We start from the raw sequence: 21,889 nt of genomic DNA on the forward strand, positions 1-21,889 counted from the left end.
ATGTAACATGGAACACAGATTGACTGCACAAATGGTGGATGTAATTTTATTTGATTTTAATTGGGTGTGTTATTTTGATGGCAATGCAGATATGTTTTGGTGTGCCCAAAATTCTCGGAGCAATGGGAACGAAAATGTTATACTGTTTTTTTTTTTCCTATCGAGGAACTTCCTGAGCTTGTCATCATCAGTAGAGGGATCTAATTATGCCATGTATTATATCTCTTATTATGCTATACTTAATAGGTATTATCTATGGTGAAAACCTAGTTACCATACTTTTGCAGTTCGTTGATTCCTTAAAAGCCACTTTATTCTAGTTGACAATGGCGGCATGTGGAGTGTTAAGGCGAGGAAGTGGTCAACAATAATTCCATAACCGGCACGCGCATCTAAGGCGCCAAAAGGGGTCGGAGCGTCTGAGCGGGGCGAGGATAACAATACGCGCGCTAGCTTATAACTAAAAGTCGTAAGCGACAAAATGGTTTTGTAATTTTAATATTTAGAAATGTAAATGTAATAAAAATTCCTACTACAATTTTAAAGAGTATGTATATACTCAACTACTAAAAAAATTAAGAGGCTTAAATCGGTCCCGTTTGCCCATAATATGTGAATCTCTTTTTAAAAAGAGGTATGTTTGATATATTTTTCTCTGTTATAAAAGTTACCTAATCATGTTTCTACAACTAACAAAATAAGGTTTATATCATGAACTTTCAGGTAACCAAGTTGTATTTTGATCCGTTTTGTATTTACTGAGAAAAATTGACATCCTTGGCGCCAAAAATTCCAATTCGTCCTCTTAAGTGGAATAATGTTGTTTTGCTAAAAACGTTTAGTTTTGGGGAAAAGATAAGATAATATTATGGATGTCGGGGCACTTCCATTCGATGATGATACCTTTTCTATATCTTATATTACTTAACTATGTAGGTTAAGTGTAGATTTAAGACTTTTTCCTTTACTTTAATGATAGCGAAATTGCATTTAATTTTTTGGGCCCATAGTTTTATTCATTTAATATGGAAGACTTGGATCGATAAAATATAGGTACTTCGTACCAGAAAAAAACTAATTTAAATACCTATTAAGTAATCTGTACTTAAATATGATAGATACCTTAATACAATGAGAGAGATAAATGAGAAATAAGATGTTTTGATAACAAAGACCGATTGTCAAAAACTAGGCTATCTTTATTTTTCTCCAAGCAATCTAAGACAGATCTCTACCTACTTAAATAAATTGGGACAAATTGATACAGGTGTATTGAACTACAATGTCGTGATAAATAAATAATAATAAACAATACACTTATGTATAAAGTTAGTGTTACGCATAACCAAATTCCTAAGTTTTTCTTAGAATGTGAATGGCTACAAGTTATTTTTATTTCTTAACAGATCTCATTTTATTTTCTCAGTGCATCAGTTATTAGTTCCGCTTTATAAAAACACTAAAGAGGTTTTACATTGTCGGTAATGAAGCGAATCATAAACAAAATAATATTGATGTTTGTGGTCCTGTAAGTGAAAAACGCATCTCTTTTGACACCTAAACACAAAAGTACATTGTTGAAGAAAATGAGTACTTAATGCATATACTTGAGGGACACAGACGAAGTTACTGCCATGGGCAAGTGCTACAGTCTAGGTATGTTTATGTATTGACAACATATTTATCCTTATTCCTTATCGTAAGCGTCCAAAGCTTGTTAGGCCTGCATACGGCATAGACGCCTTGTTCGCAAGGTTCGACCAGAGACTATTGTGACAAACCTGTGTACGAAAATCAATTGATAGAAAAAAAAGTTTCAATTTGAAATTGGAACTGAAGTTGGCGCGGTAAGTTTATTTAAAAAAAACATTTTTTTTAAATGTTCTATTTTGTGATCTATTTTCAATGTATTTACATATTTTTTGGGTACTTGAAATGGCTTTTGAGAATAAATCTTATCTTTAGAAGCATAAGAAAACCAAATTATCAACTTATTAAAATCAAACAAAGTGAGTATTAGCATAAATATATAGGTACCTATATAAAGCTAGCTAGACTGTGGTTATCAAATTGTTTCACATATTCTTTGTAGCATAGCTTTATAATTATTATTGTGACTTAAATGACTGTAAATAACGAAAGTATTTTAATTTTATTTTATGGCCGTTTTTATTCTTGATTTTCATTTTTGTTTCAACGAAAAGTCTTTTCTCTAAATAATCTCGTGGTTTTAAATGTGCATTTAATTCCTGCAAGACACTTATGTACTTTATGCGCATAAGTAAATGAGCGAAGTATGGAGGTAGTTATTTTGTTGGTGGTTTTGATTATTTTGAACAGCTGTTAAGAATAATCAAAACTACCCCCATCTTTCACAAATATTACATAAATTACAATAGGTACCTACATGGTTACCCATTGTCTCCAGAAACTAATGAGTGAAAAATTGTGCTTATTTTGTTTTCAACTCATTATAGCTACATTAAGATTATGATTGAATGATCCTCCATTCCAGCTACTTCTTTTATAACTTCATATCAACTTCGTTTATCCACATTTTATAAGGGATTTTTACGTGAAAATATTTTTGTTGCGCTTTCGCAAACGCTGACCGATTGAGATCCTTATATTTTAAACTAGCTTTTGCCCGCGGCTTCGCTCCCGTCGACTGACTTCTCTACTTTACCCTATTTTTTTCATAAGAACTTTCTCCTGACAATAACAAACACAACAAAAAAAGAATTAGCCAAATTGGTCCAGGCGTTGTTGAGTTATGCGCTTACCAACACATTTTGCGATTCATTTTTATATTATAGATAGCGATAAATAGATTCTGGATATGTTTTTACCCTAAGGAAAGGTAAAACTGCGTGCAGTAGGAAAACTTTATTGCAAGGTGATTTTCTGCCTCCAATTCGCGTTTTGGAGAGCCTAAACGCACCATTTCATAGGCACCATCAGGCAGCCATGTGCCCTTTTATACCGACCCTGACTATTGCTGTCCACAATCCTAATATTTAGATCATCTCTAAAATTACAATCTAATTGAAATGGAAAGTAGGTCATGCAGTCTCCACACAGCCTTCGAAATAATATTATGATTATTATGTCACGTCGTTATATTATTATTAAGAAAAAGCAATTGACATTCACACGTGCCACTACATAAAGGGGCGTTTTGAAAGCTGTCTGCCGTACGCACTTGCAGCGACTGGATGCATTTAAAACGTACCTTTATCAATTTGAGATATAATCAATTTTGAATTCTACATACACATAAATTAAACAGAAGTCAATCATAAACACAATTGTTATCATTATTACATAGAATCAAAGTATTTTTTTAATAGGTCTATAACTTTTTAATGACTTCGAAATAATATGCATACTTTTTTATCGACATCGACGAATAACATTTTAAGTCTGGAATGTCCAATATAACGTGCAAAATGTCTGGTTTTGTTTGAATAGTTTCAATACAGGTTGTGTGAGGTGGTTGACACAACTGTTCACGAATGGGTACCTACCTAGTGGAGGTCAATGAACTTATATTGTAGAACTAGAACCAATGATGTGATGTAATCTGTATGAGATATCTGTTTAGATATTGATCTATATTATTGTTACGTTAAAACTATTGTAACAGGTTACAGACCATCTAAATCAAAGGTTACCTTAATTAATTAATATGTAATTACTCAAACTGCCGTCATCTTTTCTTGGGCATTATAGGGATTGATCATTCTTATTTAGAGAAAGTCTCTTTAGATACCTTCGACTATGCCAAAGAAAGCAATTGGAACTGATAAATTTTAAAGATAACTTGGGTGCTGCCGACACAACCACGTCCACACTGCTATACTACTTAGAAATCTAGTTAGTAATGTCAAGGCTTTTCTTTGATTAGCTCCTGTTACAATCAAAGCAACATTCACAGACGTGTCACAAAAAATACATATGAAACATGTAGGAGTATAACAGAATGTAGTTAACAAAATAAGGAGTTAGTTGAGATACTACAAGACTGGTGATGGCAAGCTTCCATGACATATCTTAGAAGCCTAGGTTTAAACCGGTTGAAGACTAGTCTCACCCCTTCAGAAATGTCGTTGTGTAGGTGGACATGCAGTTATGCTAAACACTGCGAGATGCTGTCGACTTATTCTAACAACACAACAATGTCGATTCAAACAGTTTCTCCAGTAGCTACGAAATTGTTTTCATTTTTGTTTATTTCTTTTCCTCATCACTATTATCATCATCGCAAGAATCCTGTAAATAAATATCCGTTAAATGGATTTGGAGTTCAAAGAAGAAAAAAGAATGCAGAAAATTAAAATGCCCCATAAATCTTTGTACACTTTTTGGATACTTTTTGGTGTTGTTTCATCTTCCTTGCACATTTTACACTGTCTATTCTTGTTGAGTCTGGAATTCCTAATATAAATAATACTATTGTTCTTAATTCCAGATGTTGGTGACATTACTCCTACTGGTGGGGGTCTCTTCGACCCTCGCTTTAGACAACGGGTTAGCATTAACCCCTCCTATGGGCTGGCTCACGTGGGAGCGGTTTAGATGCATCACGGACTGCAAGAAGTACCCTAATGAGTGCATCAGGTGAGATGGAGGAATGAGTACTTAAATGCTTGCTATTTAAAGCCTAGTATGAAATGGCCGAGTAGTTTAAATCCGTAGAAACCCTACCCAATATTAAATAGTTTCCAATCAGTCCTGTACTTCATAATAAATAATGATATGACCTCTAAGAAATTATAGGTATATGTGAGAATGTTAACGAAAAAGCAAAAATACACGATCTTATGCGCGGTGTGCGCCAAAAGTGATTATACTTTGAATTTTTACTTGGATGTGGTCTAGACATATAAACTTAATGTTATCATGTTCTTTTGATACAGTAGAAGAATTTAGATAACATATAAAGATGCTTCTATTTTTAGTTTTCCTAGAACTAAGGAATAGTAAGTAATATATTCGTTCAACAGTTAGGTGAATAGTTTATGCATGATCTGTTCTTTGTATGCCGTTATCTGAATTTATATTCCTTGCGAACATTTGCCGTTGATCGCAAAACAACGGGAGAATCTCACAAAATCCAAAAGTAGCCTTGTTCTAAGTTCTGATTAAAATAATGATTTGAAATACGATCTAAATCCACGCTGAAATAAAACAACGCTTTTTGACTGTCAGATAAAAATTAAGACGCATTAATATACCACTAAGACCTTCACTACCGCATTGGTACATCATAAACCTCCCAAACTCTTGTTTTGATAGTTCAGATTCCATAAAACCTTCTTCCTTATTTCAGTGAGAACCTCATCAAGAGAACAGCAGACATTATGGTGAGTGAGGGCTACCTGGACGCTGGCTACGAGTACCTGGGCATCGATGACTGCTGGCTGGAGAAGAAACGAGGTCCTGACGGCCGCATGGTACCAGATAAAGAACGGTTCCCCAGTGGAATGAAGGCTTTAGCTGATTATGTTAGTATTTTGTTTATAAAACGATTTGATTCTCCTTTGCTTATCATAGGGTATAAGATGGCAACAGTTGTCTAGTGCTCATCAATGATGTTCGAAAGGATTTAAATTAATTGAAACTTTAACTTCTTTTTAAATAGTCTTGTAGTGCATGCAAGCTTAGATTAGTATAGAAGATGACATTGAGAGAGTTATGTGATGAATATTATATTACCGCTTTTGTCATATAGGACTTAAAGATACTACGTAAGCGTACTACAAAGGTGTTCTTCTATACAATTTTCTCAAACTTGGTTCTTTTTCATATTTTCCAAAGCTCTGTCTATCCTCACTATCATCACGACTTTCTTATTTCAGATCCACAGCAAAGGCTTGAAATTCGGCATGTACGAGGACTACGGAAACCTGACATGTGCTGGCTACCCTGGAGTGCTGGGCAATGAGCGTCTGGACATTGAGACCTTCGTGGAGTGGGAGATCGACTACCTGAAACTTGATGGGTGCTACATACAACCTGAGAATATGGATGCCGGTGAGTATCTGATTGTCAAAACTGAAGAGTCCACTCTAATGGATAAAGAGCTATTCCAAGCAGGGGCATTTTGCAATTTTGCTTTGCAATTAGTGAGGGCATTGCGAGATATTTTTGACATCGTAGATGCTTTAAGCTTCAGAGATGATGGGTATCTGATAGATCACTAAAGTTCCTTCAGGGTTTTTAAGAGTTATACATTTGGAACAGTTTTCTGAGCTGTGCCCAAAATTCATTATCATCATCAACATCAGCATTGTTATAGTCCCACTGTAAGGCATAGGCCTCTTCAAATACTAATAATAATGTGCATTTATCACCACGCTTGCTCAAAACTGCATTATGTTACTTATTAATTTGAGAATATATTGATCTTAATATATTCCTTCATGATTGGCTTGAATTTGGTAATCGACCAAGATATCTATAAGTATTGAAATCTATGTTTCAGGTTACCCGGCATTCGGACAAATGTTGAATGAAACTGGTCGCTCCATCCTTTATTCGTGCAGCTGGCCAGCATATCAGGAAGACGCTAAAATGCTTGTAAGTATAAAGACATCTTTGTTCCTTCATGTTTTTTTTTTTAAACTTTTTTTTATTCATCTCTCTTTTAGTCAAAAAGGTACGTATTTATCTGGCTTAAAAGTCCTGCAGTTTTATCCTCTATCTGTACGGATGTATCCTTTTTATCTTTTTTCGATACGGATTTTCCTTACCATGGCTGCCATGGTGTGTAATAATAATTGATCAGACAATGTCAGCAGTTACGAAAACATGGCAATGGCCTTTATGTATCCACGTGAGGAATATTTTCCTCATGAACTTTCATTATATTAAATTGCACTTGGTTATTGTCGACAGTCTCAACCACAAAGGGCTGTTGTTGTTCTTTTATTTTTACCATTTATGGATTTATAATGACAATTCCCCCTTTTTATTCATCGTCGTTGGAAAACATCAAATAACCCCGAACGAACATCAGCTTTCTATTGACTAAAACCCACATACTAAATTGTATGCCGTAGCCGCGGCAACTCTTTCGAACACTCTCGCATTGTCATTTCCCCTACAAACTTTAGTTGAAGTAGAAGATTTGCAAAACATTTTTTTCACATTTTCAGCCTGACTACGCGTCAATAGCTCAACACTGCAACATGTGGCGCAATTGGGATGACATTGAAGACTCGTGGGCTTCCATGACCAAGATCATGAACTGGTTCGGAGACAACCAGGACCGGCTGGCAAAACACGCTGGACCGGGCCACTGGAATGATCCCGATATGGTAAGAAAGTTTAATATAATTCTCGACTGTTGTAAAACTGAATCAAATTCTGTGGCAACAATAGAATTTTCTAGTTTCTAGGGTTCTATATCTCTAAAGAAAAAAACGCATATATTGCGAAAGATCATATGTAGGTACATATTTGTAGGAAGATGAGAATCGAGGCTGGTATTGTCTATCTGATTACTTAATTGAAAAAACACCGAAACAATTCCAAGTAAGAATTAGGAGAACCTACACCTCGACTTGTGTTTGCGAAATGGCTGATCTCACCGGTATGCCCGTCGATCTTTTTTCCTTCCTTCATCCTTCTTTAACAGCCGACTGGGCAACAACTACATATACTCATACATTACATAATTAGCTACACATTGGAAACAAGAGTCATATGTAATCAATAACTTATTTATTCAACAGTTGCTGATCGGCAACTTCGGCCTGACAATAGACCAGGCTCGCGTTCAGATGGCGGTGTGGTCGATCCTGGCGGCTCCTCTCCTCATGAGCGTGGACCTCGCCACCATCAGACCGGAGTTCAAGGAGATCCTACTCAACAAGGACGTTATAGCTGTCAACCAGGATCCTCTGGGCAAGCAAGGGTTGAGGGTTTGGAAGAAGACCGAGAGAGGGGCTGTGAGTATTGAGTGACTTTTGGGTTGATAAATAAAAAAGACACAAATTCTTTGAAAAAAATACTTTATTATACTTTATTTATTTTATTTTTATTTATACGCTGAAAATGTAAAAAAAAACAATATGCGTCGTTATATAGGAATATCTTAAATATATAATTCTTCTCTATGTGTTTATTTAACGTTCTAGTAGATCTCGATACCATGGCAGAAATTCCTTATGCTCCGACTTCTGGTCGATCTTTCTGACATTTTTTTAAAACCTTTCCTATTTTCTTTTACAAGACTCGTAACAAGCTAAATTCTGCTATCTGCCAAGACCAGATTTGCAAATTCCTGTTTGGCTAAATTGAGAACAATCTATCTTCCATAATTCCTTAAGAGGGTTTCTGTAATCTGCGATTTGGCCTAAAATGGTACTTTTCAAACCACTGTTTCTCATTAACTACTTATCCTATAACTATGTCAATTTTGTTAATAAAATCCTTGTACTTTGTGCAGAGGTCTCGTCTGGAGGTATGGAGACGCGAGCTGCAGGGAGACGCGCAGGCGCTGGCCTTCGTCAGCCAGAGAGACGACGGCATTCCTTATGCCGCCAACTTTACCAGTAGCGAGATGAACGTGCAAGATGGATTGTATGAAGTTCATGTAAGTCTGATTTGCCTAGCTTTTTTTCTAAATATGTTGCGGTTAGGGGGACATGGTGGGCCCAACAGGACCAAGATCTGCCGGGGCTGCGGGATTGTTCGAAAGAGTTACCGCGGCCCTGGTATGGAATGCAATAAAGTTATTGAGTATTGAGTAAAAGGCTTACGACGGAACTCGATGGTTTTTAGTCAGTAAGAGTCTGACAATCCCTCACCGCTGCTAACCCACAGCGGGAGGGGTCATTTGATCATTTTTGACGTCGTTAAAAAAAAAAGGGGTTTGATAGGGCGTAATAAAAAGTCCAAAGATTAGAATAGATCCATTAAAAAACCCTAAGATCTCCGGTCGCAATCCAGAGGAGAGACCAAAGATCTCAGGACATATCCTGAGATACCCTACCTGAGAGACCCTAGCTGGAGTCATATTCTCTTCTAAGTGTTTTATATGGAACGACAGCCTGTCGGACGTCCACGAACCTACTTACCCGATAGAAGGTAGGTAAATAAGATGTTAGATTCTTTGGTATCTAACCCGTAACGACTGCCGATGATTTTCTGATGGAAGCTTGTTTCAAATATTGATTAATAAAACGTTTAGTCATTGTATATGACGAGTAGGTATTTTATCAAATAATGTAGGTATTTATCTAATCAATTCACGATTAATTTTTCACATTATGTAATGTTTCATTAGGACTGCGATCACCTGACTGCTATAGATTATATTATCGGTATTTCCAATATTTTTCAGGATTTATACAAAGACGAGGGAGTCCGCCATTGGAATAGCAATGAAGATTTTGAAGTTAGAATTAATCCATCAGGTTAGTACTTTGTCCGTTTAGGCAAACTATGGAACCTAATGAACTAACAAAATTTTACAATCTAGAACGATGACTAAGCATATGTTTTAAAATGTATTTGGAGCCCTTTCATTGGTTGAATGCATCAGATTACGAATTCTGAACGATATCATTACCTACTTGATAAAGATATACATTTTTTAAGAATGGAAGAATCTGCCCCTTTTATTTTATTAAGGAGGCATATAACAGTGTGCTTATTTTTTTTAATAAGCATCTAATGCCATTTTTTCAATATCATGGGATGGTAGGTACTTTTTGCTTTCCATTCTCTCAAACAAAACTAAGTACCTAATAATGAAAATGATCTTTACATTATCCTAACTTAACGCAAATTCGTTTTCCAGGTGTGAAATTCTACAAGTTCATAAGAAAGCCGTCGTCTGATGTTGTTGTGAAATCCAAGACTGATAGCGATAGTGCCATGTCTGATGCCGTGGTATACACTATGTTGAACAAGAGTTAGTTTGTAAGAAATATTATTGTAACTAATTATGTTGTTAAGTATAAGAATACAAATACATCAATAGGTGATGCTGAGATATTATGTTTATCCTATATCCTTAAATGACTCCTCAAGCTTTGGGTGCAGTGGGAGGGTGGCCGACTTTTATTGGGTAGACCCATTTTGGTTCTTGGTTTCTTCTGGAGCCCTTTGTGACCCAGGATCGCGGAAACTCAATTGAGCAATCCCGCTGATATTCATATTTGTGCTTTTTACTATCGTATTCAGCAGATGCTCGTCATTGCGGCGCGACATTTTTAGCGGTCGGTTCGACAGTGTAATCCACAGTTGCAATCATTTCAACTTGATCTTTTAAGCCGACCCGCGATGGTAAACTCGCCACGTAAGTACGGCTGTCGTAATTATCCAGCTGGTGTATAAAATAAGGTAAAACTGCAAACCCTAATTAAGGACAGTCAAATGTAGTAGGTAGGTGTTCAGGCTGATGAACTTAAACATAAGGTAGGCTTAGGCTTAAACATAAAGATTCTCGTAACACATGTGATGTAAGGTAGGTATCCCAGAATGGATAAGGTCACTTCAAGCTGGTACATCCTGTTCAAATTGTGTAGGTAAGTACAATGAACAAAAAATACAAGATAGACCCACACCTTTGGATTTTGAACTAGCCAATATTTACAAAACAAAGTCAATAAACTTGATAAATAAATTGAGTAGCAATAGTACTTTACTAGTTTGGAATATAAACTTTGTACGTACTTGAAGATATAAAACCTCTATAGATAGTGAGATTTACAAACATTTCGCACAAATATTTATATTTGGTTGAATTGATATCTAGGTTGAAGTGTCCGGTATCGGTTGGGAAGTAATCAATACGGAAGTTAATTAAACTTCGATATCGTTTTTCATTTCCCTACATACATAACAATGTTAGCCCACCTTAGTGTTCGTTGAGTAGGTCATAACACCCGCGCAGGTCAAGCGGCCAGGTAAAGGTAGGTAATACAGGTCTGAATAATTTGAAGCAAAAGTAATAATTACTCACTGAGAAATGCAAATTCATATTTTATGCCTAGCAATTATTATACTCAGAACAGCTATTTCGTTTCTACAAAAATATTTTGTCAACCAATGTCCAAAATGGGACGTGTCCCATACGGGTACGTGTACCTACCTAGATTTTTATAACTTAAAGCAGTTTTTTTAGGAACAGAAATAGCTAAGTTATAATGTCTTCTCAATATGAGGTTGTAATTATTAACATTTTACGAGCTCAAGTAGATAAAATAAGTGAAAATATAGGCACAGATGGTCAATGGCCCAATTTCGGTTCGTTGCTCTAGCCCTATTTTGATAGGGCAAAGTCTTCTCAGATTATAGCGCTATCAGGTATTCCAAAACTCGTTTTCTTTGGTATGTCGCTCAGTCAAGTTCTAGTGTACCGTTATGTTAGTGAAAGTTTCTAGTTACAGAAAAATATGCTTAAAAAATAGGTCGAAATTACTACATATTTCTTTCTTTTGAATTTTACAAATTCCCGAACGTTGCTAGTCATGACATAATCTATTTTGACGTACGTCACCACCGGTGATAGGATTGTTCTTGCCGCTGTCAAATACAAATTATAAATCTGAAATCCGGGAAATTCATGGATTGATTATTTTATTAATAAAGAAACATAAGATTCATGCAAATTTAAGGTAAACACAAACAAAACGGTTGATCGTGACATTGCGAGCTACAAACGAGAAGTTATCGGTGGTGCGCGACGTAAATACTGTTATCGTACGTTCGCGTAAGAACGAAAGAAAGCTGGTTATTGGTATTAGGTCAATGGTGTGTTCGTGCCGGTAACGTGAGGCTGGGTGCTGACGTCGGCAGCGAGACGCGGCGGCCGCAGACCCGCGGCCATCAGTTTGCGTCGGTTACATCGCTCGGTTAACACGTCCCGACAAATAACGGTTAACGAACACACATTAATCTCGAGCGTGAAAGTTACCTCAAACATGGGCGGAAGAGTTGAAAACGTTGGTATACTCGCCATGGAGTTATACTTCCCTTCACAATACGTAGACCAAACGGAACTGGAAAAATTTGACGGCGCTTCCACCGGCAAGTACACAGTCGGCCTCGGGCAGCTCAAAATGGGCTTTTGCTCTGACAGGGAAGACATAAACTCTATTTGTATGACAGCTCTGCACAGACTGATCGAGAAAAACAGCATAAATCTTCATGACATTGGCCGGCTAGAGGTTGGTACTGAGACAATCATTGATAAAAGTAAGAGTGTGAAGACCTACCTCATGACCTTGTTTGCTGAGGAAGGTGCAACTGATATTGAAGGTATTGACACAACCAATGCTTGCTATGGAGGTACTGCAGCTCTGTTTAATGCTGTGAACTGGGTGGAGTCATCTTCCTGGGATGGCAGAAAGGCGATAGTGGTGGCAGGAGACATTGCAGTGTACGGCAAGGGGCCAGCGAGGCCCACAGGTGGGGCAGGAGCTGTGGCCATGCTCATAGGGCCCAATGCTCCCCTGGTACTTGACTGTGGTGTCCGTGCTTCATACATGACTCATGCTTATGACTTCTACAAGCCAGACTTGGCATCAGAGTTCCCATTTGTTGATGGGAAGCTCTCCATTAAATGCTACCTCAGTGCTTTAGATAATTGTTACAATTTGTATTGTAAGAAGATGAGGAAGATAGATCCTGACTTCAAAGGCTTATTGAGCTTAGATGGTATGTTGTTCCACTGTCCATACAGTAAACTAGTACAGAAGTCCCTAGCTAGAGTGTGTTTCAATGATTTCCTCAATGCATCACCAGAGCAAAGAGAAAAACAGTTTCCAGGTTTATCCAACTTCAGTTCCCACAAATTGGAGGAAACATACTTTGATAGAGATGTAGAAAAAGCTTTCATGACATACAGCGAGGCTCTGTTTGAAGAGAAGACCAAGCCATCACTGTATATAGCAAAGAATGTAGGAAACATGTACACACCATCACTGTATGGAGGCCTTGCTTCATATCTCATCAGTAAATCTCCTGAGCAGCTGATTGGGAAGAAGTTTGCACTATTTTCATATGGTTCAGGTCTGGCCTCAACTATGTATTCAATAAATATTTGCAATGACATGAGTGTTGGTTCAAAGTTGGCAAAACTGTTGAGTTCATTGAATGAAACAGTTTCTTTATTAAATGAAAGGCAGAGTGTGGAGCCTAGCAAGTTCTCGGACATTATGGACATTAGAACTATGAACTACCACACAGCTCCTTATCAGCCATCGGGATCAATAGACATACTGTTCCCCGGCACGTACTACCTCATTGACATTGATGAACTAAGAAGACGTTTTTATGCAAGGAAAGTTTGAAGTTGTTTTGTTAAATTAGGTTAATTTTGTGTGACTTGGTGCAGGAGCTATTAGGTGTTGTCGGTTTAAAATTTATTATTTGTAGATTTATTAGAAATTGAGACTGTTATCTATCTAGTTTGCTGGTGATATGTTTGTGAAACATACTGCTGTTAAGTGCTAATTAGATGACCTATTCACCTGATAACATACATCAGCTTCAGGAAGCTATTTGCACTTTGAACAGTGTATTTGCACACTGAATCAATAATATATCTTGTACATGTACGTTGTTGGTATGGCAGTCATTTATCATGCATTTTGAATACACAATGTAATTATGAAATGTGAGGATTTGAATTTATTATATGACTATATTTAAATGGTATGTGAAGGGTAAATTATGGTTATGAAGAAACAATTTATAAGTTAAGTTATGAGTGTTAAAGTTCTTAATGTACACTTTTATATAAAGTAATTATGATTTTAATAAATTATTTCCTATTTATAGTTTGTGCAAAGCTCAAATATAATGTAAACAATTTGCATCACACCAAAGCTAATAGAAACTATTACAACATAAGAATTTGTTGTACCATTTTATAATTTCATATCCAATTATATTTATTAAGTTGATATTTCATATTAGTGCAATTAAAACGTAATAAAAATCGTAAAATCCATGAAATGGACCATTATTATATTGCATATTGTCAATAAATGTATTGAGAATTTAATGGTTTATTTTATTGTTGAATAATATGCTTCATCGCTTGCAATGTGAACATAATATGATAAATGGTTGTTGAGGTAGTCAATTGTTTTTAAATTGGGCGCCAAAAAATTCAAACTAGTCATAGACAAATTGGTTCCAGTATTATCGTTTCTCTTAGCTATTTAGGTAGAAAATATATTTGACCACTAAAATCGATTTGGCTGACGATTTCTATCGATTTAAAAACCTGTTATATGTAGGTGGTACAGTTTAAATATCATGTATGGTATGTATGTTATGCTTGATTCCGGAGAATGCGTGCCTAGTTGACTTACAACGGAATGTAAGCTATAGGCCGTATACCCGCATGATTTGACTACTAATATACATCCAATTATCGACACGAATGTTCGTACTACGCCCTGATACGTGCTATTAGATGATTGATTAGTAAATTAAAGGCGTAAGTCCGTATTTAAAAAGATAAACTCCGCTAAATATTTAGATTTGCAGGTGCGATTTGAGTTCGCAATGTCGATGGATTGTTTGGAAAGCATTGTAAACATTTTATTTTGAAGCGTGTTAGATTCAAAATGTGTTAGCTGTTTTTCCGCGGTTTTGACCGCGTCCCAGGGAAATTCCATGCCTGGGAGGGTAAAGACGGTGTCCCCTAATGCCTTCAGGCGGATTTGAGAAAACCCTGACAGTAGGCTTGTTATGTGATTAAAACCTGCAGCTCGCTCGATAAGAAGAAGACGGAAGTTCTTCCCTCTTCGCATGTTATTCTAATATAAGCTATATTACTGCCGAGTTTCATCAAAATTCATTCGGTAGTTTCGTGTAAAAGAGGAACAAACATCTATGGATGTTCAAGGTTTCGCATTGACAATATCTACCATTAGTAGGTAAGTACCTAAGTGCCTATAGCAAAAAACAGCAAAAGTGGTTATAGGTACTATACTTCTTTAAACACTTTAAAAATTCAAGGGTCACTTACATAATCTTACGTTGACCCATCTAGAATTTTCAAAGATGGCGCCGATGATTGTCGATGTAAAATCTCTTCAAATAATGCTTCGTTTTCAGATTCGAAGGAAGATAGGTTCCGTCACGAAACGGGTGTTTTTTTTTAATTCGTAAAGATATTTTTAACAGCAGTCTAAGCACTATTATCGGTGGTTATCTAGATATTTTTTTTGGAATTAAAATGAATAGATAAACGTTAAGAAATAGATGATGCTGTCTCGAAAAACGTAAAAAATATACAAACAATCAAGCCTTACTTCAAGGCGACCCCCAAAATTGACGAAAGGCTAGACAGATGAAGTATACAGGCCTTCATATTCTGAACAGCATAGTTCTTAGCTATCTTCGTAATTTATTAAAGCGAAGGTGAGTATTACCGTTACTTAAAAGTGGGCTAAAATATTAAGGGCACTGTTGACTTTTGCTTTCGAATGGCCCTATAAGCCAATGAATTTTTAAAGCGCTTTTGAAGTAAGTCTAAAAGTCTATTACAATAAGTAGGTAGGTATTTTATCCAATTCTGTAACCGGCCCTTAGGTCCAAGTTCTCGAGTTTTCGATCCAGTAATGCTAGTAAAATCTTTAGAGAACTTAGTTACTTTTTATATAATATACCTATACATAATTTATTTTATAAAAAACATGCACTTAAGAATAATAAGCCCTTTCCCACAAATTGTCTTAAATGTTGTTTTAGTTAGAACAACAAACACAAAGAGATTCTATTTAATAAAGAGATAATAACTGACTTCTTTCTATCTGCCCATTGTATTGTCTATTTTGCGTGATCTATCTACAGGAGTAGATATAATAATATGTTTAAACATAGGTAATAAGACTACGAGCATGTTACATATCTAGTAACTATTTATTTATATTTCACTAGCCATTTTCCCACCCCCGTCCCGTGCCTGTACCGGGATTAAATATAGCATATGTAACTCAGAGACAATGTAGCTTTCTAATAGTGAAAGAATTTTCTGGTAGTTTTTGAATTTATCCATTGCAAAAAAACAAAGTTTTCCTATTTATAACATTAGTATATGATGAAGAAATGCGTCATCGTAGTTATTGTGCTTACCGCAGGTCAGCAGGTTAATTCCTACATTGATAACTAGTTCTACACCTCTAACCTGAAACTAGGAGAATGTAAATATTTTAATTAAGCCTATATTAATATTATAATATAAAGCTGGTCTACTACTGGTCCGATTCGATTTATTTTTTTAAGTAATGATAGACCATTTATTTATCGAAAAAGGTTTTAGGCCACTTTTATCCGAATAGCTCTCTCGGGATGCTAGTGAAACTGTTCGTAGAAGCTATAGTTTATGTAAGCTTAGCAGTCACTACGAAATATATCTAGGTAAAGTGAAATTGTAAAAATACACTAATGATTCCACAGTAAAGATACTTAACTAAATGATTTTTTTTTCAAAGAACATTTGAGTACAAAATCTTGACTTTCCTTTTGTTAGCAAGAACCAAAACTCACCAACAAGACACATCTTCAAAAAAAATATTCATTATTCAGAAATGACAAGTTAAAAAATGAAACTGGCTATTGTTTATGTACAAAAAGAAGCGTAAATATGTATGAATGAGCACTCGTTCGCTTCATGTGACGGCTTTGACTCTGATGACCGGATGCGATTACTTTACTTCGCGTTCTTATCAACCGATAATCTTTACTGCGTGCATCAATACAAAGCCATTTTATCTATCTTGAAGCTTAAACATGCTTCCCTATTGTGCCTGCATTGTTAAGCCAACGGACGTGACGTCGACGGTTGTCACTAGCTAAAAATACCTAATAGAGCTTCCTGTCTTTTTGGGGATGACGTAGGTAGGTATTTTGAAATTGGAATTTACACTTCATAGCTGGCTGATTATAATAAACTTGTAAAAAATATTGGCAGAGTCCAAAGGATTTAAAAAGTAAGTAAGCAAGCAGGTATTAAGTAAAAAGGAAATATTGTAGGAAGAGACTACGACCATTGGGTTTATTTCAGCATCTTCTCAGGGACGGTAAGCTAGAAAATGCCGGCCCCAGCGTTCATAAAATAACTTGACGTGATGTATGATGTATGATGACCTGTGACTCTTTCAAAATTAAAGAGAAAATTTTTCAGTATTCGATATCCGGCTTGATCCAGTATTATCAAAATGCTGTTTTAAGCATGATGAACAGATTGTAATTCTGGAAAACCCCCAGAAATAGTAAAGCAAGCCACTTTTAAGCATGTATCGGAAAAACTGTTCTTAAATTCGTCCAATTCGTATAAGTACCTATAATTTTCTACATATTTAGCACATACATAGGTTGAATCGAATTATTTACTAGAATTATGCACGATATCACGCGAGAGAGGAAGTTACAACTACTTAATTACTTTGTTCAACCGTGAGAGTGACAACTGGTAGGTAATAGAGCGACATGAACGAAATTCACACACATCACTATTCGAGAAATAATTCACTCATTTCCATTATTAGAAGAACATTCGAGTGTCCCGACTCTTACCAATATCCAGCTACGAACTCCATGCACTTATCCATTAGTCCTTGATCTAGTTACCTAGTTACTATGAGCATTCCTTCTCTAGCCCTTTCGCTGATGGCAAAGTCTTTGAACAATCATTCAGGCCTGCAGCACTTATAAAACTTGCCTTTTTAATGGAACAATATTTCAGAGAAAGCGATATCGATGAGAGATTTGATAGAATGGAAATCCTGATATCACTATGTCGCTGTGGAGTATTAGACTTTTTACAGAACAGAAACATTGTTTAGTAAAAGTTACTAACCTACCAATGTTTCTGTTCTGTGCCACATAACGTAGGTATAACTATCAAGAGTTTCCGCAAACTCTTCCCAATAATCCCGCAGCCCCGAAGGATAGGTACTGAATTAATGATTCTGAGAGCAGCTATTTATGTTGCTATAATTCTGAGTTCAACTAATCACCTGATCAATTAGGCTGGTCGTGTGAGAAGGGCTAGAAAGAATGTCACTTGTTAAGTAAGTTCAGTAAGTCGTTGTAAGAGAGAGAGAAAAGATTATGGAAGATTATGCTGATGAAGTTTTAGAAGAACTTACCTAATTTGTCCAAGGATGATGATAGTGATAAGTCATTATTATGATGTTATTATTTTGAATATTAGCCACGTACCTATCTACTCAGGTTCAGGAAAAGTTGAAAATTAGACAGACACGATTACGACGATGCTTGTACATATATGTATACTCTGACAAAGATATTACTGCAAAAGTCCGGATGTTCCATAATCCAGCTAATCTATCTGCTAATCCTGATTAAACACGTCTAAAATTGTCTAATTATAGATTTGTCATGTGAACGGAAAGCTAACTAAAAATATTACCTATAATTATTATTATATCATGTGACTATTATCATGAAGCTAGCTTAAGGAACGAAACGTAACGGGGGCATTATCACAGCTATCAATTTATTGCATTCAAAGCAGGTTGGATATATTTGCTTACTTACCTAATTTTGACTTATCTGGAATCATCTTATTAATAAAATGATATGAATTTCTTGCAGGTAATGTAGGGACTTTTTTTTAGACTTATCCAGAAGCAGATTAAAATTGCTAAGCTTTGTATAGATGAGTAGTCCACCATTTCATGACTCAAACACTTCATGTTCCTCTTGAAAGTTAAAGGATTTCTGATTACTTATTACGTTTGGGGCCATATAGCTAGGGTACGGTGGTCATCAGAGAACCGTGCAAATAATTCAGAAACGACCCGTTGTTTTTTGCAAGTAGGCATCTTTTGGGATCTCTGTGGCCTCCGAAAACGACAACGACTTAGGTACCTAGTTGTCTTGTGTTTTTCTAGCGAAAATTTTATTAAAAATAAGATTGTTTTGGGCGTTTACTTAGTATAGTTAGCAACTTTGTTTGGGCACTCAGTTTTTTTTTTGAGTATGGGGTGGTGCAGATTGAATCATTTTGAGAGAGTCAACAAAGAACCAGTGATTCATTGCGTGATACCTGTAGGAGATTGAGTATATATGATGAGAAAATAATAAAAATATTTTGACCAAAATGACACTTTGATTTAAATAACAAACACTACTTAGGTACGTGTTAAATAAATTCCTTAGTTTCACGCTCTTCACGTAACAAAATTTATTATAATACAATAATAAATTGTTATGCTTTCGCAATAACCAAATCAATATTCATGTTTCATTGTTTACACCTAAGGTTCACTGCATGTGTATCAGCCTCCGGTTTATTGAGTAACATTAGGTGTAGGTACACAGTAAATCATTTCCCGTAAATTAAAAATAAATAAAAACCGAACTAAAATTATGTAAAACATACTGCACATAATATAGCAAAACTACAAGTAAAAAGCACATACCTACATAGGTTCTCCCTAAAACTCATGAAAATTTAGGTTCGACCATCCCCCAGAATATATGTCAATGATCTCCCCTTTTAAATAACTCCACGCTAAGACCTCTTTTTTATTTTATTCGATGTCATCAACGACCCTTGTGAAATGCAGTGACAGTTAGTGTCACAGTGTCATTAAAACGTAGTGATTATATACTCTCTGGTCTAGAGCCCTGCATGGCAGGACACTCAGACACCTGTCTTAATTTTATATTGGAAATTGGTAATTTTCAGAAGGGTGGTGAATAACTATTTTGTACTTATTATGTCAATATGCGTCTTGTTATTAACGAAAAAAATAAATTTTGGCGCTATTACGTAAACTTATATTTTCATTGACGCAAGATTTAGTAAGTCATTGGCTATAATATAAATAGCATAGGTATTACTGAAGTAAGTGCGTTGATATCAATTTATTTGTACCATAAATGCAATTATGACTCAGATAAAATGATAAAAAGTTTAGTATAAAACCTCTAGTATAAAAAGAAGAAGCATAATTCAAATTACATCTTCCTTGATCAACGCAATCAACAAAGGTAAGAAAATAAAATATATTTAAAATCAATAATACTAATTTGTTTAATACTTATTAGGAAAGGTTCAAACATTTCTTTTTCTGATTAAAATTCCAAAAATATTAAATTTTTGTTCATACATTTCAGACAAAAATGAAATTCTTCATTGCCTTCGCTGCCCTCGTGGCCCTCGCCGTCGCCAGTCCGGTGACCAAGCCCGTGAACGCTGAGCTCGCTCAGCTGGAGGCCATCATCGCCGCCATCAACAGCCCCAACACCGACCCCGCCACCGCCGCCCTCCTGGAACAGCAGCTCTTCGACATCATCAGCGCCGTCAACCCCATCGAAGTCGGACCCGTCATCATCCCTGAGCCTGTGATCAAGCCCGAGCCCGTTGACATCTCCCCCGTCATCGTCGCTCCCCAGCCCGATGGTGGTGCTGTCTCCAACCCCATTGTTCCCTCCCCTGTGGTTATCGGTGAGATCCCCGCTGGTGCACCCGCTCCCTTGGTCCAGATCATCGTGAACATCAAGAACGCTAACACCCCCGTCGGCCCCGCCATAGTGCCCACCCCCGTCGATGTCGTCGATGTAGTCGATGTTCCCGTTGAGCCCGTCGATGTCGTGGAGGTCGCACCCGTCCCCGTGGAGCCCGTCATCGTCGAGACCCCCATCATTCCCGAGGGTGCCGTCATCCTCCCTGAGGAACTCAACTAAGCGCTGAGCACACTTCAGTAGTACTCTCTTCACTAAGAATTGGTAACAACACCTTTGCAATGTTATAACGATATGTACATTTTTGGTTCTTGTTGAATTCGTAATAAATTCTGTTATAATATTTATTGTTCTAATTTCACCTTTAAAAAGAAAGAGAAGTTCTAAATGTTGTTGTTGATGTATAAAATACTGAAGAGGGTTTATATCGATAGGTTTTAGAAATGATACGGGTGATAATGTGGTAGGATAGAAATTCAAAAAAAGGGGTTTCAAAAGGAAAGTATTAATGATCCTCAGTCTACCATTAACAGACCTGAATAAATAAGAAGTAAACTCTAAGCTAAAAAGTCATGCAGAGTTTCATTTGATAGAAGACCATAGGGACCAGCAGAATTGCGACGGAGTCACTCTCTGCTTAAGTACCAACTAGAGCTTTTTGTAATATTAAACATACATTGGAGAAAACTATCCAGAGAACTCCATACAATATGGAATCTACTTGATCTCTTAATAATTGATATATCTGGCATGCCATGTTTTAAGAGGTCGAAGCTATAGTAGAAATGTAGAAATTTAAGTTTGGGCTCGCAGCGGATCTTTATCTCATAGTCGTACTTACCTTCGGCCTTTGAAAGATTTATCATCACTACAAAATCTACACTAAGCGCTTTTGCACATTACGCCGCAACGACAGCGATTTTCAAGTCTTTTCAAGTATAAAATTCTTCATAATAGGCATGTTTTGAGAAAAGATTTTTGCATGAAAGTGGACGGATATGGTGGAAGAGGACGAACAAAGAAACGATGGATGTATAGTGTGAATGTCGATACTGTTAGAAATAGTTACTTGTGAGTTGACGGCAGATAGAAAGGTAGGGAAGGAAATAATGCTGCGCTGACTCCAAATAAAATTAGGATAAGGGCAGGAGCATGATGAGTGTAAAAAGCTCCATAGACAATCCATTTGGGAGTAGTGGAGCAGCGGAGCTTCTCCTGCCGCTGCGGTTATGAGAAGTTAGAAGTTTAGAACAGTCTTTATAATGATGCAATGACCCCCAAATGCCAAAGGAACGGTTTTTGATTGTTCGCTATTAGTGTTTATTTATCTGTGGCACCTTTCATCATAATTGGCTAAACTAAGCCGTTTATAAGTTATCAGCTTTTCTGTCAACTCAGCGTGTAAGGATCTCTG

The 21,889-nt window shown here is 36.4% G+C and overlaps 3 protein-coding genes across 3 annotated transcripts; all 3 read left to right on the top strand.

Annotated features, from left to right (window-relative positions):
- Nucleotides 1-1,691: 1,691 nt before the first annotated feature.
- LOC110371305 (alpha-N-acetylgalactosaminidase) lies at nucleotides 1,692-11,932 on the top strand. Its single transcript, XM_049844775.2, has 10 exons — nucleotides 1,692-1,847; nucleotides 4,472-4,620; nucleotides 5,333-5,507; nucleotides 5,862-6,036; nucleotides 6,488-6,582; nucleotides 7,161-7,322; nucleotides 7,740-7,955; nucleotides 8,456-8,602; nucleotides 9,353-9,425; nucleotides 9,812-11,932. The coding sequence occupies exons 2-10, from the start codon at nucleotides 4,472-4,474 to the stop codon at nucleotides 9,928-9,930; spliced, it is 1,311 nt and encodes a 436-aa protein (XP_049700732.2). The 5' UTR covers nucleotides 1,692-1,847; the 3' UTR covers nucleotides 9,931-11,932.
- Nucleotides 11,933-11,935: 3 nt separating this feature from the next.
- LOC110371247 (hydroxymethylglutaryl-CoA synthase 1) lies at nucleotides 11,936-14,026 on the top strand. The gene has a single exon (XM_021327404.3). The coding sequence runs from the start codon at nucleotides 11,940-11,942 to the stop codon at nucleotides 13,308-13,310; it is 1,371 nt and encodes a 456-aa protein (XP_021183079.3). The 5' UTR covers nucleotides 11,936-11,939; the 3' UTR covers nucleotides 13,311-14,026.
- A 5,836-nt stretch (nucleotides 14,027-19,862) lies between these two features.
- LOC110371294 (calphotin) lies at nucleotides 19,863-20,818 on the top strand. Its single transcript, XM_021327466.3, has 2 exons — nucleotides 19,863-20,001; nucleotides 20,128-20,818. The coding sequence occupies exon 2, from the start codon at nucleotides 20,134-20,136 to the stop codon at nucleotides 20,695-20,697; it is 564 nt and encodes a 187-aa protein (XP_021183141.3). The 5' UTR covers nucleotides 19,863-20,001; nucleotides 20,128-20,133; the 3' UTR covers nucleotides 20,698-20,818.
- The last annotated feature ends 1,071 nt before the right edge of the window (nucleotides 20,819-21,889 follow it).

Source organism: Helicoverpa armigera, chromosome 15, assembly GCF_030705265.1.
Source record: "Helicoverpa armigera isolate CAAS_96S chromosome 15, ASM3070526v1, whole genome shotgun sequence".
NCBI lineage: Eukaryota > Metazoa > Arthropoda > Insecta > Lepidoptera > Noctuidae > Helicoverpa > Helicoverpa armigera.